The sequence below is a fragment of the Anopheles arabiensis genome, chromosome 2 (assembly GCF_016920715.1).
Source record: "Anopheles arabiensis isolate DONGOLA chromosome 2, AaraD3, whole genome shotgun sequence".
In the NCBI taxonomy this organism is placed as follows: domain Eukaryota; kingdom Metazoa; phylum Arthropoda; class Insecta; order Diptera; family Culicidae; genus Anopheles; species Anopheles arabiensis.
The window spans coordinates 38055961-38074241 of record NC_053517.1 but is presented as its reverse complement, the minus strand read 5'-3'; the positions used below and the strand labels follow the sequence as shown (position 1 = coordinate 38074241).

The 18281-nt window shown below is 48.5% G+C and overlaps 2 protein-coding genes across 3 annotated transcripts; one reads left to right on the top strand and one right to left on the bottom strand.

The window, feature by feature from the left end:
- The first annotated feature begins 407 nt into the window (after positions 1 to 407).
- Positions 408 to 14473, top strand: LOC120893899 (protein Skeletor, isoforms B/C). 2 transcript variants are annotated; one of them, XM_040296098.1, is made up of 8 exons: positions 408 to 1082; positions 7356 to 7511; positions 7682 to 8029; positions 8263 to 8522; positions 10613 to 10712; positions 10802 to 11494; positions 11560 to 11753; positions 11824 to 14473. In XM_040296098.1, exons 1-8 carry the CDS (start codon positions 1001 to 1003, stop codon positions 14125 to 14127), a joined length of 4137 nt encoding a protein of 1378 aa, XP_040152032.1. In that variant the 5' UTR covers positions 408 to 1000; the 3' UTR covers positions 14128 to 14473. The 2 variants fall into 2 exon arrangements, with proteins under 2 accessions (XP_040152032.1, XP_040152033.1); XM_040296099.1 differs by lacking the exons at positions 10613 to 10712; positions 10802 to 11494; positions 11560 to 11753; positions 11824 to 14473 and adding an exon at positions 9076 to 9459 and having other exon boundaries at positions 416 to 1082.
- LOC120893900 (putative ankyrin repeat protein RF_0580) lies at positions 14397 to 15521 on the bottom strand. Its single transcript, XM_040296100.1, has one exon. The coding sequence runs from the start codon at positions 15497 to 15499 to the stop codon at positions 14588 to 14590; it is 912 nt and encodes a 303-aa protein (XP_040152034.1). The 5' UTR covers positions 15500 to 15521; the 3' UTR covers positions 14397 to 14587.
- Positions 15522 to 18281: the final 2760 nt, after the last annotated feature.

Here is an 18281-nt window from a genome sequence, read left to right as displayed (position 1 = left end):
ATTGTTGATCGTACTTGGGTTTGATTGGAATTGCACTTTTTGTTCAACTTTTGGGGAAGTACAGCGAAGGTCTTCCTGTTGCGATGTAGGCCACGAGCGAGGATTACCAGTCAATTTTGGAGGGACTTTAAATGTTGGTTTGCAGTTTCGCAGTGTGATCTTGGAGGATTGATCTTTAAAGAGTGCTTTTGATCACAGTGGGCCTACTCTCTTGCGTACGACCATATGACGTACCCAGCCAGTAATAAGATCCAGCTTCAACAACTCAACAATGGAGCAAACACCAATGGAAAAGCACTGCAAGTCGCGAGAATGTTTCCAGCCTCTCAGCGCAACATCACGACGAGAGCGTCAAAGTTATCCGAATCCGAACGACTCCACGCGAACGCGATCCATACTTATGCTCGTGCGCCATCGCGGCGGGCTTCATTTGGGCTTGAACCATTGCCCAGAGAACAGTTGGCTTTGGCTTCACTGGACCCCGTATTCCCGTGCTGGAGGTGATCTTGCACCAGAAGATCACAGTGGAAGTAGTGTAAGCAAGTGTGTGTGTGTGTGTGTGCAGGTGAATGTGTGCGCGTTTGTGTGTCCAGAGAAAAGAAACGGGACTCTTGCTCCCACAAGGGAAGCCCAAGCTGTGTTGGGCTTTGAGGTTGCTCACGCAGAAAGTGAAGTAGTGCAGCAAAACAAAACGATCGCTAGGGAACGCTAGTGAGAGACGGGGAAACTAAAACGAACGGGACTTGGGTGTGTTTTTTTTGCTAGAAAACCCTGGAAGTTGAAATCAAAGTCGATACGACACAAAAAAGAAGATCAGTTCGGAACCGATTAAAAGTGAACCTTTCGGAAGAGACGTATTAAAAGTGAACTGTTCCCCCAATCTGAAGGACCTTTTGGTGTTAAAAGTGTTTATTGTGATCTAACCAGCCAAGACTGGCTTAAGACGTGTCGTATCATCCTACAGCGGAATAACCGTTAGCAGTAGCACCAGGTGGAGAAAATGTTGCTAACGAGCGGCAATACAAGCAGCGTCCGGCAGCGATCGAGAGTGATCGTTTCCGTCGCTAGCATGATTTTGATCTGTAAGTCATTTGTGCTATCTTAGGCTTATGTCTGTAAACTTCTTCTACCGCGTCTGTTAGTGGCTGTGTATGCTTTGTGTATGATCGCATTAGTTGGCTTCAGATTATCTGTACTTTAAACATCAAACAAAAATCCAACCAGCACAGAAACGGATCGTCTGATGACGATCATTATTGACGCGTGCAAGGCGCTGAGATTTGGGTCAATTGTGGACCAGGTAGGCGCTTGTTCCGCTTTACACTCGCACAACCCGTCGTCCCAGGTTGAAGAATGTGTGCCACGATGCTATGATGAATTCAGGCTTCCATTTCACCCAGACGCTACTATCATTGCACCCAGCACGTTGGATTGTCGGGCAAGGCATCTCCACTCTCGATCCACCGTCAGGAGGGAGCTACAAAAAGCAAAAGCTTCGCAATAGACGAGCGCTAGAAGCAGCAAGATTGCGGGGAACTGTAATACAGCCCCTTGATCTTTACACGTCTTACAGATCTTGACGTGATGAAGAGTCATGCCCCTTATTTTTGTGTCCATTCATCCTAGCGGGCCTCCCGTGCCATCCCCATTCCGGTTGGGCCAGATTTGTTGCTCCCCTGCTGACCGTACCAGTACCAGGGTGGCTGAAAATTATCGTGTGCCGGTTCCCCAGTTCCATCGGATGGAATCCGTGCGCAGTGATACCCGTCCCGAGTGGCCGGGCCGGGCCGACATCATAATTAATAATGGCGCTGCGTATTGAGCGTGAATAAAAATTCACAATTTTCGAATGGCAAGACCCAAATATATGGCTGGTTTGATAGTAGTTCCCCCCACCCCTCGCCACATAATGTGCCTGGTTCGATTTGTTTTTCTCCGCGGGTTGGCCGTGTTGGCCAACTTTCGGTTCCTGCTGCGCTCACCTCGGCAGCTGTGCAGTTTTTCTTAAGTATGGATCGGGGAGGGGAGCTGGCGGCGGCAACTATATTGCCTTCTCCTCCTTCTCTTCCTTCTCTTCCTCTTCGTCTTGGATGATTGCTTCCCCGTGTCCCGTGTTGGCTTTCACGATTTCACTCTTCCCGACCGTTCCTTCAACCGATCGCGGAAAAGCAGGAGGCGAACGGCGGGAGTGGGGCTGATCTCGGTCAGCGTTGATCATCTTGCCGGTCTCGATTTTGCCCGTGCCTCTTGCGCGATACTTGCTGCTATCAATTTGCCCGACGGTTGGAAAAGTGGCGGTCCACGGAAAAGTGTCCGCTACTGTTGACGGGACGGTGCCGTACAACAAAGTAAGCAAGAAGAAAACAAAGCACCCGAAAAAGCGCGCCCGTCCGGCCCGTCCCGAGTCGCGCTTCCCGTTGAGTCACTTGGCCGTGAAATGGATTTGAATAATTATGCTCGCTACATACGGTTGGGCTCGTAAAGACACATACACTAAACATACCCACATGCACAAACACACCATACAGGCGCACAAAGGCACAGGTTTGGTGGGCACAGCAAGTGAGCGTCGAGCGCTTGGAAAAGGGAAATTTTGACCCAAATATTTCGGTGCTGGCTTCGTGTGAGCTTTTCGAGCGAGATGTCTGCTTTTTTATACACATTTTTTTTGCAATTAATAACAGCCGCTTCGCTGTGGCGTATCCGTCTGCTTTTATGGCTGGAACGGAACTGGAGCGTTACTGGAGTGTTTGCGCTGGTTTGGAATTAAATGACGACAACTTTTTTTTGGAGCACCTCCAAGATGAGGTTTATTTTCGGATGGTTCGGTTCAATTTTGCTCAGTTGAAATCATATCACTACAAGGTGCGAACTCCTATCTGGCGGGGAGAGGGCTTTTCTCTTTTGAGGCGGAGAAACGAAGCAAATGGACTGCAATCAGGAGACACTGTGCTACATTTATTGCTGGAATGAATTAGTGTGATCAGTGCAAAAAGCAAAATGAATACATCGAGCAAGTCTTTGAAGAAGGGTTAGAAGTTCAGGTTGCATTGCCATTACTGTAGCGCAAACGTTCGTTCAATGGTGTAAATATTAAAAAGTAACAATAAGAGCTTCAAAATGCGACTGGATTTGGGGGCTGAGAAAAGGAATCGTAGCAAGGAGATGACATAGTAGCCGTATGTAGACTATCCGTCAATGCATCGTGTATAGCTGTAATTAAAGATTCGATAGCTGAATATAACATGTGTTAGGTCAAATGTTTTTGAGAATACACGTATAAGTTTTATCACTATAAGCATCTACACGTTAGATACATTCAATTTCAGGTGGCTGGGAATGTTAATGAATGGAAATAAGATAGAAATTATAAAAAATCTGTTACTGTGAACACCATGAGAACATCAAAATGGGTGTATCTCAAGCGGGTCTTTGGTATGTAGTTATTACGATGCCAATAGTGTGTTTTTAACAAAATTATTGCTGTAAATCTCAAATTAAATGATGCACAAGTAAGGTTCTAAATCATCCCAACAAAAAAAAGGAAAAATGGAATATCAATCTATTAAAACAAACTGAGAAGCTACAACAAACAAACGTCAGCAAAGTGGACCACAAGCTAGCGAAATAACAAGAACAACTCGCTAAGAGAAACACACCACCGACACCGCCGAAACCCGTCAAGCAACTCCAACAACCGGGGAAGCACGGCAACGCCAGCTCCGATGTCCAGCTGTGTGCAAAACCTTTCGATTGGTGGTGTGGATCGATTGTTGCATCTTCAACCGGCGGGCGCACACACGGTTTCGCGGGCTCACGGTTGCAACGGGAACCGACGAAAGGCTGGGTGGGGTGGGCACACACCGTGTGTGAGGCACCGCTATTTATCAAAGGTTAAAACGATTATGCAAATGTTGTTCCCCTCCCCCCAACGGTGGCAGGGGCAGGCGGTGTGATCGCAGATTTTTTGTTTTGTTCGTGTGTTTGTGATGGTGCTTTGCGTCTGCACTGTATATCTTCTCTGCTTCACACGGTTAATTTCTTAACACGATCAACGCCTAATCCCATCTGAATGCGGCCAGCGAGCGCACGGTCGCGTGCGCAAGGCGTACGAAGATGATCTTGCGATCGGGCTGCGATCTCGCTCGCGCGGGAAGGTGAGGAGCAGGGCTGGGAGGGCAGCTTGGTTTGCCGTAGAATTGCCAGCCTGTTTCATTCGAGCGGTTCAACGGTCGGTGGGAAAAAAACGGAAAAAGGCCAGCGGCCTTTTTGGGGTCATCGAGTGGCGAGCGCGATATGCAAAGCCGTTTGCGGGCCGAACTTTGGGATGTGGGGTATTGAGTAACGTTTTTGTTAACGTGGCATTGAGAAAGCATTAAAGCGGGTGCACAATTAAGTTATTAATTGGATGCAGTTAAACCATAGAAACTTACAGCAATCGGTTAATTGATTGTTTGTATGAGAAATACATGAAAGAGTTGTTCTTATTTTAATAAACCATCGTTAGTATTTGAGCTCAATTAATATGCAGCAAAGTTGATGGCCCATAGAGCAAACAAATGGTACGAACAGTGTTCTGGTCAATTCAGCCAAACTCCATCGCTTCGGTTGTGGTAAAATGTGCTAAAAATTCACCAAAAGAAGTCATAAAAGAAGCGAACAGGACGGGTTGGCTTTAGCCAACTACCATAAATCGATACCTCGAGATTTGTCTTCCGTTGCGAACGTTCGTTCCCTTTCGCTTTTCGGTCACAGCGTTGGAAGAGGTTTAATGCTTGTACATTTTTGTTTCTTCTTGTTCTGTCTGGTTTCTTCGTCTGAATTTTGTGTCATCTATTCAGTTGTCATGTTTATTCACAAGACGGGGGACAAAAGCACCACCGTTTGTGTGTGAGTGTCGTTTGCAACGTTTAACAAAACCATTGACCGCTTTCCGATGGTGCAAGAAGTGGTAAAAGCATCCCTTTCGCTTTAATCAACCATATTAAAAGGAAGCATCTTTTCCGACGCAATGTCTGGCTGGTGACAGATTGCGCAGATTCCATACCGAGCGGTTTGAGGCTACGATCGTAAAGTTGTACTATTTATTGTACGGTTGAACCTTACGGTGGTCTGTCAAGTACGCACAAGGTACTTGGCTGTGATCGTTTATGGCTTGCGGTACATTTGTTAGCCGAGGAAAACTTAATTTGCTTTCTAACTACCGCTCGGTTAGGGTTTAATGATATAGAAAGAAGTTCCTTGCGTAAGGCTAGTTGCCGTTTGGCGATATTTCATGTTTGCCTTTCCTGAACCACACTTTAACACAGCGGCATATGATGCATTAAGCTACATCTAACAATTGTTATCACACAGCACAGGCAAAGCACAGGTTCAACCGCACACAGCTCAAACACACTGATTATCACGCTAATAAGCCCGCCAATGTCCTACCGAGGAAAGTGGCTCTTACATCACGTTTTGTTCTGTTAGGGATCCGTTTCAGTAGCGCTGGTCTTGGACGCTCGCTTGGTGCAGCTAACTATATGTTAATTTACCACTGTTCCCGTGCACGCTCGCACCAGTGCCGGTTGCATCCGGCAAAAGAACGAGTCCCCGTCCACCCGGGATCGTTACGCGCCTGAAGTGAGGGCGAAGGAGGAGGGTTCATCGATTGCGCAACTTTACGATCATGTCGCAATACAGAAATGGCACAGCGGTTTTGGTGTTGTGTGTTGTGTTTCGTAGCCTTTTTATCTTTATTTTTACTTTACTGGCACGCTCTTTCCAATCGAGCAAGCTTTCTGAGCGATGAGGTAAGCTTCTACGTCAGTCAGGCTGTCATCAGACTTTATTTATCTTTTTTTTTGGGATGCTTGTATTTTTCTTCGTACCATCATTGCATACAACTTTTTTTTTAAGATTAAGCAAAAGAATGAATAATTCCGCTGGTCGATTGATTCAATTGATGCCCTTTTCTTGGGGATAAAGAGTGCTAATCATTCGCAAAATGTTGGCTTTGGAAGGGCATCTTCGGCTTGGGCAGGGAGATTCAATTGACTTGGAAAACCATCAGCAGCGAGTTGATCGTGCTGGTGCTAGAATACGTTGCCAACACGTCATGTTAAGCACCAGTTCGGGTCGATGGACCCGGCCGAAGCGCGCTGTCAAAACTTTCACCCGGACGGAGTTGCGGCATTCCCGTTTGCTCCCAAAATGGGACCGAACATAAAGAATTTGATATGACTGAGGGAGGAAAAATCACTTTTGTTTTCCTTTCGCCACCCTAACCGAGACCGAGGTGGGCTCGTCCGGTCCCAGGGCCAGGGTTTCACACGCTAGCCGGGCAAAAAGGTATGTTAATTATACCGAGCACTCTGGTTGTGCGAGGAGAAGGAAAAGGCACCTCGAGCCCAACCATTAGAGCCAATCAATCAAACGACGCCAACAATGACATAGGTGTCGAGATGTGTGCTGAACGATCGAGAGTGAAAGACGCTAGAGCGTGTGCGTTTGGGGACCGTAAGTGTCCTCTTATCCTTTGGCAGCCTTGCGGCAGAGGTTGCGCTTTCCAATGCTTTCGCGCCCAGTTGGAAAGACAATCGTTCGACTAACTTCACCTCTGGGTACGGTCGGATTTACGATCGCACACGCTTTACGACACTCTCAACTCTGTCCGCGCCCTTCAATCAAAAGGTGGGGCTTGGGCCAGGGGTTCCGGGGATCGGGTTGTAGACACGACATCAATCGACACGCCACGGGCTCGACAAACATTATAAAACCCTCCGGCCCAATTTAACCGAGCCGGGTTAGGCTGGGCTACGGTAGATCGCCGAGAAAGTGCTTTCCTTCCGGCGGCAACGAAAGAATTTCGTCGCTCACACAAACTCATTACAAAGCTTCTTCGAATGTGTGTGTGTGTTGGCTGGGCTAGTGGGGTTCAGGGTGCGGTAGATTAATGGACGAAAAGTCTTTCGTTGTAACAACCCTCCGGCAATGGTGAGATGAGGCAAGGGAAAATGAAAGGGAAACTCCAATTAATTTAAGACGTTACAAATGTGTTTCATTTTTGCTTTTCTTTGGGAAGTTGTCTGGCTCCCAAACCGGTTCCTGTAGTCGGGTAAAATCGGTGCGGACATTTGCGCGGACATTGAAAAATGGGAAGTCACTGCGAAAAACGTCATGCTTTATACACTCTTCTTTGCGAAGTGGATATGCTAATCGGATGCTTGTTTGGTTTGTTGTGGTTATTCTTTCTCTGTTTCTTGGTCATTTGCCTCGCGATCAGTCAACGAACCACGGCAATAGCCATGTCGATGTGATTAATGGAAATAATTTAAAAAAATTTACAATGCTTCGTTTCCTTTTATTTGCAGGTTTCCTCGCGGACCAGACTAGCGCACTGCAGGGATACTATGGTACCAAGATTGGAGATCTTTCTGAGCTTCATCATGGTGTGTCCGGTTCGGTCTATGCGGTAGACGCCAGGACTCTGTTTCTGAAGAACTTCAACTACGACGGTGAAGGTCCCGGTAAGTGACAACGTGTCGTCTCTCTCACAGTTTATAATTTCCAACAGAATGATCATTATCGTTAGGACTGCTTCCCGCTGGTTGGAGCTAGTGGTTACCTAACAAACGTTTATTTTATCTACCAACGCTAAAATGCTACTGCACCTCTGTTAATGTTTCCCACACCACAGCTGCCTACTTCTACGTCGGCAATACGCGAGCCCCTAGCAATAAGGGTGCGCATCGTCTGCGGGATGAGCGGGGCCGGGCTGGCGTGCTGCGGCGGTATCGTAACGAGGACATTACGCTCTCGCTGCCGGAGGGCAAGACGCTGCGCGACATTCGCTGGTTCTCCGTGTGGTGCGATGACTTCTCGGTCAACTTTGGTGATGTGCAGATACGGAACGATCTGGACTTTCCGCGCCCGACCAAGATCGCGGGCCTGAGCGGGGTGCACGATGTCAGCTCGGACAACATCGTGATCGTCGATGCGCAAACGCTGCTCGTACCCAACTTCAGCTACGATGGCGAAGCACCAGGTAGGTGGAATATAGGGAAAGTGGAGGGGAATGTGTCAAACATTCAATTCTTCACTGGGATCATGTAAAACAGGAGAGAAAACTTCGTCCAAGCCGTGTCTTCGTAGGTGGAATCACGCAGTCATTAGTTGAAAAAATAACAACCTCAAGACTCTCATGGTTATGTTAAAAGTAAAGGAGTCATGGCATTTATTTAATCGGGCTCTTTTTTAATCTCCTTTCAATTGCTTCAGATGCCAAGTTTTGGGTGGGACGAGGGCCAGCACCGACATCGCAGGGTATTCGCATCCCGGACGAGAATGGCAAGGAGACACCGCTGCGTCGCTACGACAAGAAGACGATCGTTCTGACCCTGCCCGGTGATCTGACCGTGTTCGACATTGGCCACTTTGGTGTGTGGTGCGAGGCATTCACTGTCGACTTTGGGCACGTGCGCATCCCGGACCAGATCAATGTGCCACCGTCGCTGAAGATGCTTGGCATCAGCCCACAGGTAACTAATGGCAACCAGCGACGTAAACCCGGTCGCCCAGCGGCTAGCGGAAGCTCCGGCAGCTCTGGTGGGCTGCTGGACTACGTTGGCTCACTGCTGTTCTAGATGGAGATGGGATCGGTTGTTTTGTTCAGTCTTCATCACTGTCCAACGACGCTTAGGATGGGAGACATAACGAACACGGGCACTCAGGTGGAAGGGTAGGGTGAAACACTCATCTAATGCTGCCACAATGTTTACTCACACTTTCATTGTCTGTGTTACTTACCACACATCCGTGTATCATATCAGGCACCCATAACAACTACTTTAAACAAAAACATTGGATTGGTTTGAAATCAAAACAAACTATTTTACACACTTTACATGCTCAAATTCATTTTATTTCACGAACAACTTTATTGCAAACAAACCCTTTTTCACTTACAACATATCACGCACCTTAGGTATCAGTACTGTGAGGTTCGCTTCATAACGCAGCAGTGATCTACGATCAACCAACCAAATACTTCTGGTTCTATATCTGTATCCCAAACCTTACTTTCGTTTGCAGCGATCGCGTTCGCCGTAAAAAAGGGTCAGTGATATCAGCGATCGCTGCTCGAGCTCTGGAAAATGCAGCGATCTACTCGAATGCCTATCTTTAAGTACATAACTATTTAATGTAGACACGTTTTGCTTAAGGACGCAAAACGCAGAAATGATATTGTTAGTGTTACTGTACTTTCCGTAAACACGTGTGGGAGATCTTGGTGGAAATGATATTTTGTGCAGAAAAATTATGAAAATTTTAAATTATCTCATTAATCTCGCATTGCAAAACAAAGCAAACGAATTTGTAATATTGTTCGAGAGCTATGAAATTGAAGAACATTTGAGAAGAGTCCCGTGACATCCTTTTAGGTTGTAAATAAATATTCCACTACAAAAATGTAAATTGATTGTCTTTTTGTTATTAAAATTACTAACAAATGTAAACTAAATGCGTGATTGTTGAGTATCGTTAATCGCACTATTTTATAAGGAATAATTGGACGCAAGTATTCGATTTTTCATCGTAATTGCACTCTACGTGGTCTGGTAATAATTGCTGTACCAGCTGACAACAACAAACAAGCTAATAATAAAGGACAATGTCGTGCATCTAGCAAAAAACAGAAACGAGAAACGTTTGGCTACGCGAATGTGAAGAATGTGCGTACGGTGCTGCGATGTGCGCAAATGGTTGCTGGTTACAAGCCCACTCTCGCCAGCAAAACCCACCAAGCAACGCCAGTTCATTGACACCGGATTGGCGCTAAAAGCTTTCAAGCCGAACCAAGCGGGAAGCCTGTACGCGTTATTTGTCACATGCTTTTATCTCCAGCCGTCACATACAGCCGTAGGTGCCTAGCGGAACTGCCTCGTGAGTAATTAACTAATCCTATTATCGCTAAGTGCTGCCTGGTGGAATGCATCCGTGAGATGCAACAATTGCTGCAATTGATCACGGGCAGTAGCGTCGGCAGCCGCGCCGAGACGTTACGCACCGCGTCACCGCGTTCATCGTTACCTCCAACAACACGGTCGGCGTTGTTAGCAGCAAAACGGAAACGCAAACCGCTTGCATTGTTTCGTGTAAATAATTGTTTCGTACAGTAGTCACCGTGGTTACAGATGTTCGCGCATCGATACTTTTCCGCTTGCCGCTTGTGAAAAGCGTTTGAAATTATATGAGACCAACCGATCGATCGACGTGCTCAATCTGGGCGGAGGCCGAGATGCTTCGTTGGAGTGGCGTGCGTAAGTAGGAAACATCGCTTGGAAACGATCTAACCCAATTGTTGTGCTTCGTGCTTGGTGAGTGTGAGAGAGAGCAGCGAACGCAATTAAGTGATTGTAAATAGGTAGCTTTAGCATTGCTGCTAGCTTGCAGGTTTGCAAGTATATGTAAATAGATGCATATTAATTTGGGAGGTGGGTTTGTTAAAATTGATGCATTGGTTCGTGAAGCTGGGATAAAGACTTCAAATTTATTGTTTATAGTGTGGCGAGTTTTCCATTAATTATCAATCCTTGTTTGCTACTTTTTTACACGCTCACACCAATAGTCGAAGCTGAACTGTGAAGTCCTGCTCGATGAGTTGGCCTTTGAGGTTCGTTGGGCCGTCGCCGGTGAAAGTGTGGTCGTACAGCTTGTTGCAAAGTTGGGTAGGTATCTGGGATTGACTGGAAAGAATATATTCAACGGCGTTTATACTAACCTTAATATCTGTTCACTTCCCGCAAACTTTTTAAAGATGATGGCGAGTACATGTCATTCGGCGTTTCACCCAATCCACAGCAGAGCCAGATGGTGGGAGCCGATGTAGCCGTAGTCTGGGTAGATAAGGCAACGGGCAAGGGCTACGCACAGGACTACTATCTCGATGCCAAATCGCAATGTTCGGGTGGACGTGGAAGCTGTCCCGATACACGCATTACCGAGAATAGTAATTCGATTCGGCTGCTAAATGCGGCCATGGTAAACGGTTACTCGATCGTCACCTACCAGCGTCCGCTGCGTGCTGCGGACCATCTCGATCTGCCCGTGTTTACCAACGCATCGCAGGCGATCATCTGGGCCGTAGGTCCGTTGAATCAGCGCTACGAGGTGTCGTACCATTCGCACTATCTGAAGGGTAACAAGCTGATTGACTTTGGGCGCCAACCGTTCTGGAACTGTCCGACGCCGGAATCCGACCAGAAGCAGCCAGAACAGCCACAAAAGCTGTCCTCGGGCTCAGCGCCCAGCTATGGTGGTGGCAATCGACGGGAGGATGTAGCGAACAGTGTGCAGCAGCAGCGGCCTCAGGTACCGGCCACGGCAAGACCGCCAGCGAAACCGGGTGCATGGGACATTCCTCCGATCCAGTGCTACGAACCGGAGGACGGCGTGTTCTACGCTCAGATGGGCCCCACCGGTGGCAAACAAGGATATCCAGCTATTACGGGTAAAAACCTTGCGGTGTTTGCGTGTGTGTACGAGCGATATACTAATGCGAGTGATCGATTGCAGGCCATGTCGGATGGGGAATTTCGTGGTATATCAATGGTCTTTTGATTCCCGAGATTAACGTGGTTCGTGGTAAGACGTACACATTTGTTGTTGAAGGTGGGCTGGATCCTAACGTACCGGCAAAGTACCATCCTTTCTACATTACGGATGACTCAGTCGGAGGATATGAACATCAATCGGAGGAAGATCGTAAGGTAGGCTAGATCACCATACGCACTCGTTGTTAGTGGATGTCACTCAAGTATTTTTCCACTATTTTCGCAGAACATTCGCATCTTTGCCGGTGTACATCGTAGTCGTAGCGGAAAGCTTGTGCCGACCGGTGTTGGACGCCTCTGCAACTGGACGCCAAATCCGGATGGACCACCGTCGGACGAATATCCTTCGTTTGGTGCGTACCAGCGCAGCCTGTCGCTCAAGTGTGATGTTGGTGAACCGGGCATCATTACCTGGACGCCGGATGCGGACACCCCGGACACGGTGTACTACCAATGCTTTACCCACCGTTACCTGGGCTGGCGCATCAACGTTCACGACGCGTGCGATGTGGCACAGCCAAGCGAGCTGGACGAGGTGTACGCCGAACCGAACGAGGGCATCTCTGTGGAGGAATCGATCCGACATGAGTCGAAAGTGCTGCCGGCAGATAACTTCCTACAGCAGCATGAAAACTTTCTACAAAAGCACGAGCTGGATCTGATCAAGCACCACAAGATGACACCGGACACGAAAAAGGAAGAGTCGTTTGACATTAACCTGGAAGAGAACCCCGAGATGACTCGCATCATTGAGGATGGCATCCGGGCGGCGGAAGAGCTGGAAGAGAAGCTGCGTGCAAATCAGACGGTGGAGAGTGTCAATCAAACCATACCGCATCAGCATCACCCAGGCCATCCAGGCTTCGGTCCCGGTCCCGGTCCTCATGGACACCGTCACCCGCCTCCACCCGGATACCATGGTTCGGCAAAACCAACTCTTTCCTCGTCGGGATTACCAGTTTTTCTGCGTCCACCAAACAGTGGTCCAATGTTCCGCCCGGTAAAGCTGCCCGTGCGTCGTCCGATCGGGATCGAGCGTCGCCCGATGCACGGCCCGAGCCGTCCGACGCGGCCATTCGTTATCCCGCAACCATCGATGATCGTGAGCCACTACCAGAAGCCGGTCGCACCGTTGATGCGTCCGTTCGTGGCGAAGGGTAAGATGCCGATCAAGGCGATCGCACCGATCCTGCTGCTGGGTGAACCGACCGAAATTAAACCCTTCCGCAAGGGACCCTCGGTGGAGATGATGGTGGCGAAACCGCCGAAACAGATCTCGGGTGGTGAGCAGCGACCGCCCAGCTCACCGGGTGGTCCACCATTCGCCCTGCCGGACATGCCACCACACTTAACGATGAGCTTGAAGAAGAACGAGCCAGTGCCGATCACGTTGCCGATACGGCACACGAAACCGGTGAAGGAATCGCTGAAGCCCAACATTAAACCCATCTTCAAGACGCCGTACGATGTGTCGGAATCGAAAATGTCGTACGAAGCGCATGCGGCTAATCACGGCTTCGAGCCCAGCTCGGTCGTAGTGGAGAGTGGCTTTAAGCCGATCTACCGCCGCAAGGACGATTACGATCTCGAGTTTGAGGACAACAGGGCACATGGGTTCTTGCGCCGCCAGGACGACGACATCGACGAAGCGATCGAGAGCGATGCGCTGATGATCCACGGGGAGGACGAACCGTCGAAGCAAACGTTCGAGCCGATGTTTATTCCCTCACCGCTGGATAGTATGGCGATGGCACAGGTGAAACCGTCTGCCGGCCCGGCCCGCGAATCGGCCACGAAGCGCAACGTCGAAATTCTGCCAGACGAAACGGCCGACGTGGTGGGCGAAGGGCAGGACGCGTTGGGCGCTGCAAACGAACGAGTCGATCCGTTCTATCTGCCACCGATCGGGTCGGACGGGTCGGTTGTTTCGTTCGATGGCAAAGCCGTGCTGGACATGTCGCTCGTCAACGGACCTACGGCGGTTTCGCACCAGAGCGAACCGCTGCCACCGGTCGGTGGGCCGGGTACGAAGGCGGAACAGCTGCTGCGCGAAACTCCCCAGTTTGGCCCGTTCCGTGGGGAGTATCCGCCGATAGCGGCGTATCTGGCACCGGACACGGCCGCTATCTACGGTACGCGTGGTTCGTCTGCTGTCCAGCCCCCGGTGTCGGAGTACGCGAACCCGCTGCTCCCGGGTGGCATCAATGCGCAGGACAGTGCGAGCAGTGAGCATCAGTCCGGAGCGGCCGGTAAACCGATCTCGACCAAGCTCTCGATTGTCAAACCGATGGCAAGCTCACACGAGGATCCGATCCCGTACGAAGAGACAGACTCGGACATGGGACGAGCTCGTAGCAAACGATCGGCCCATCATCATCCGGATCATAAAGGTGACAGCCACGACGATGGTTGGCAACCGATGGCGACGGGCGTTGGTGCTAATGCAGGAAGCAGTTGGTGTAGAGTAATGCTGGGACTTGTGTTTGCGGTCGCGCCCACGATGTTGCTACGACGAACGGTGGTAGCGTGAGACGTGTGATCGTCTGTACAAGGGGCAGGTCGCGCACGGGATGCAGTATTAGCGTGTAGTTGTGGAGCGGTCGAGGAGCACGGTAGAATTAGCATTTTATTTAAAATAGTGAACCACGCATGTTGATTAGAGCAACAAAAACCACTTCGGTTATAGGTAGAGATGGGGAAAAACGGTTATCTAGCGAGCGTGCGGATGGAAGCGAGTAAGCAGCAGGTTAAATTAAACGAGAAACATCGGATAGATTGCATAAGAAGATCTACATCTGCTTGGGTTGTGCGAGGCAACGCTCACACAGTCTATTTGTTGTGAGTTGTAAATAAAGTTGAAAATTGACAGAAAAATATTCCATTTCGTATTATGTTGAGCAGGCCGAAGGTGAAGGGTGGTAAGCGATCGTGTTCATGTGTTATTCCTTTGCTTTGTGTCTTTTGGGCTTTCTATTTTCACTCAAGCTTAATCAGATCTTTAACCTCCTTCTAAGCAAGCGCAGAATCTCCTCCTGTCCCCAGAGCTGTGCGTAATAGAGCGGTGTCAGCCGTAGCCTGTCCTTCACCTTCAGTCGGCACTTTCGTTCCAGCAGATGGCGCACGATATCGACGCATGTGCGCATGTAGAGCGCCCGGAAGATCAGTGTCCACTGGCAGCGATCGCGTGTCTCCGCACTGACACCCTGGGCCAGCACGTACTTCAGCATGTTCACATCGTTTGCATCGACCGCATAATGTCCCACCGTCATACCGACACAGTTCTGTGCCTGCACGTTGGCACCCCGCTCGATGAGATGACGCACCAGCGTCAGATTGCGCCGGTACACTGCCAGATGCAGGGGCGTTACGCCCGTATCCGGAACGCCCAGATCGATGTTGGCGCCCGCATCGAGCAGCGCATTGATCAGCTCGAGGCTGTTGCTCCGCACGGCCAGATACAGGAACGTTTCACCGTGCACGGGCACGTTGACGAGCTCGGGGCGAGCGTGAAGTAGCCGCTTCACCAAACCGGGCTGACACTTTTTGACCGCCCGGTAAAGGCCCATCGTCGAGGGGATGTTTGGCAGGGTGCACGCTTTGAAGATGGGCGACTGATAGGCGTACTGAAAGTCGGCACCGTCCGACGGTTGATGCAGGATGCTTGCCCGAAACGAGTAGCAGAGGTTCTGCTCGAGGCAGCGCACGGTTAGGGTCGTACCGGCGCCCCAGTACACCGTTTCCCAGCGATCCCGCTTGACGCTGTAGCACTTTTCCACCTTGAACAGATCGTACGGCACAGCATGCGGGTTCCGAAATGTCCACTGGAAGGTAATCGAGGAGGTGGTTTGCTTCAGCAGCGCAATTTCGAACCAATCGTCGGAGGAAAGTGTTTTCACCGGCATGTTGAACGTGTTGGAACAGGGAGTGTTTGAATTTGTTTGTTTGGTTTCGTTTGTTTGGTCGATAGTTTCGTGGGAGTTTGAAAATATGTAACGCCGGCATTCAATCTGAAACGTTTCTATTCAAACGCATGCGCATTGTCTGGCGGATGTAGGATAACCGTTAGAATAAGTTTGAAATTTACCCCAAGTGGAGAAGCTTTCAGATTGCTGCTAGCGCCATCTCTCGTGTGGTACTTGAAAACGTAAAAAGCTCTTATTATGTTGATGCAAGAGAAAAATGCGCTTAAATGTGATATGGCAAACAGCAATTGAATCAAATCATAGGCACAAGATTCTCAAACAAGAAATTTCATTACTGCTTTTTCATTACATTGCTTGAAATTGCATTACAGAATACATTTTCCTGTCCCGGATGATGACGTCTCGAACGTCAATAGATAATGGATCAGATAGATTTGTTTAGATAAACTCCAAAGTTGTAAATTTTTTATGTTACTAAAGCTCATGTCATTTTTTACAAAAAAAATCAATGAAAATATCAATTTTTCGTCATTTGGCTTAAATATTGGACATTGGAAATATTGGCTTGCATGACAAGGAAAAAAAGACAAAATCGCCCGTTTTTCCTGGGTTTATCTTCTCACTGCGATAACGAACAGTCAATTACACTTTCCCACGAGTTTGTGTTCGGCATTTTTTGGACGTTGTATAAGCCTGTTCCGGTATCTATAACATCTTGGCACAATTAAATAACATTATGAGCATCGAAAGAAAGCTCGATTCCGAATGGCCAACGACCGGCCGCGAGTGGAGGTTCCATAGGAAGCTGAAAATAAAGATCGATAGACAAGTGGCGTTAGCTTGGCCGGGAGGTCTCTGAGAAATATGAACAAACATATCAAGAAGCCGGAAACGCGTCCAATGGCTATGTCGCGGCAAGCAATGACGCCAAAACTGAATGCGATCATTTGAGGCGAATTTCGGCGGTATTTCGACCCAAGTCCGCGATCCGGTCCAACATACCCCTGCTGCGTTCCATCGAAATTTTCAAGACCAACATGATGTCGGGAAAACTAAAATTGATGATTGGAATTGATAAAAATCGAAAGAGGATCTTAAAACATGTCTACACGAAGTCATAGGCGTGTCGGCCATGGCAAAAATTCCTAATAACCGACGACAGGCAGCTCGTAAGGTCGTAGATTTATTTTTGCAAATAAGCTTAAATAATTACCATTCAAACGATGTTCATGGAAGGAAATTATCTCGCTTAGTTTTTTTTCTACAGCCAGCCGATTTTTTTCTCTAAATGCCTACGTTAATTAATTCGTAAATGTAAAAAGTCTCCCTCGTTGCTTTCTACGTTGATCTTTCATTTCTTTCATACCTTAGCTCCACATTTCTCAGTACTTAAAATGGAAATTTCTCTTGAAGTCTGTTGCGTAAATAGCCAAAATTGAGCCAAAAAATATCAACACAGGTCCCGGGTTCCGCACGTCCATAAACAAACTTTCGATATCGGCGTACAACCTAGCTGGGGCGGGTTACATTTGGTACACTTTGTTCAATGATTTATCGCCCGCGCAGTGAAACCCCGTCCCGTACTGAGCCATCCCTCCAACGGAGGAGGCAGCAAATGGAGTGTAAATTATATACACCACATCCTTCAATCAATATTCTTTCGCTTGATGTAACCCGTCCGACATTGCCATCGCTGCACGAAAGGGAGGAACGGCAAATTGTCAAGTGGATCGAGTCGCTCGTCATTACTCCGTTCGCATTGGTCGATCGAGTTTCCAGTGCCCGAGAGTGGGGCGTAGGATTTTCTATTTCCCCTCTTCTCGCTTCATATTAATATTTTTGTTTAAGCGCTCCGGTAACGTTTCCTGCCGGTTACGGCTGACCGACACCCATCGACCGGGGAAGAAAAATAATAAAAAAGGATTGATTTCCGAAGGGTTAGTTGCGGATGGTCGATATGCATGAAGGAGTTTTTTTTCTGCTAGGGAGAGCTACTGTGCTCACTCTTCCTAGGACGATCCAGAAATATTCCTCTTTGGGGGTTTTTTTTCCTCTACTGTTTACTCCGATCCTCATGCAGAACGTTCTTCATGCTCGGGGGCATGGATAGGTTTTCCTAACAGGAAAAAATAGTTATAATCAATCTTCATTAACATTGCTCGGGTTAAAGGATATGGGGGAACGCAAAGTAGATAAGAAACGCAAAGAGAGGGAAAGCGTTCAAGCAGCAGCGGTGTCGGTAATTATTTACCACCCACATCCCGCTGCTGTTCCCGCATTCCATATAGTTCTCCACGACTCATTACATGTCTGATGGAACAGCTGTAATTGAAATGTATATTTATCAGCAGCGGAGCGGTGCGATAACTCAAATTAAGAACCCCAAACATCTCACATCCACGTGTCCAGTGTGCCCCAATTTCCGGTGGTAGAATTAAATCGTTCTCCCCCCAAACGCCATGCCAGCTGGCAGTTGTCTTGTGTTTGATCCTTCCAAACACAAGCACTGAGAGGAGCGTCACCCTGTCACATCGCTTCAGCGCCACGCACCGAGGGGAGAAAAGTTAAAACTGTGTGTGGCGGGAAAACTTCGGTTGATGCTGCTGCAGTTGAACGATAAATTTCCGCTTTATGAATGCTTCACTTCCGGCCTGTTTGTTCCGTCCGATAGGCCGTACAGTGTTGTGTGTGTGCCATTAGTTGGGTGGATGGGTACCGGAAACAAGCGGCTTGTGCGGCTTGGACGAAGCAATATTCGATC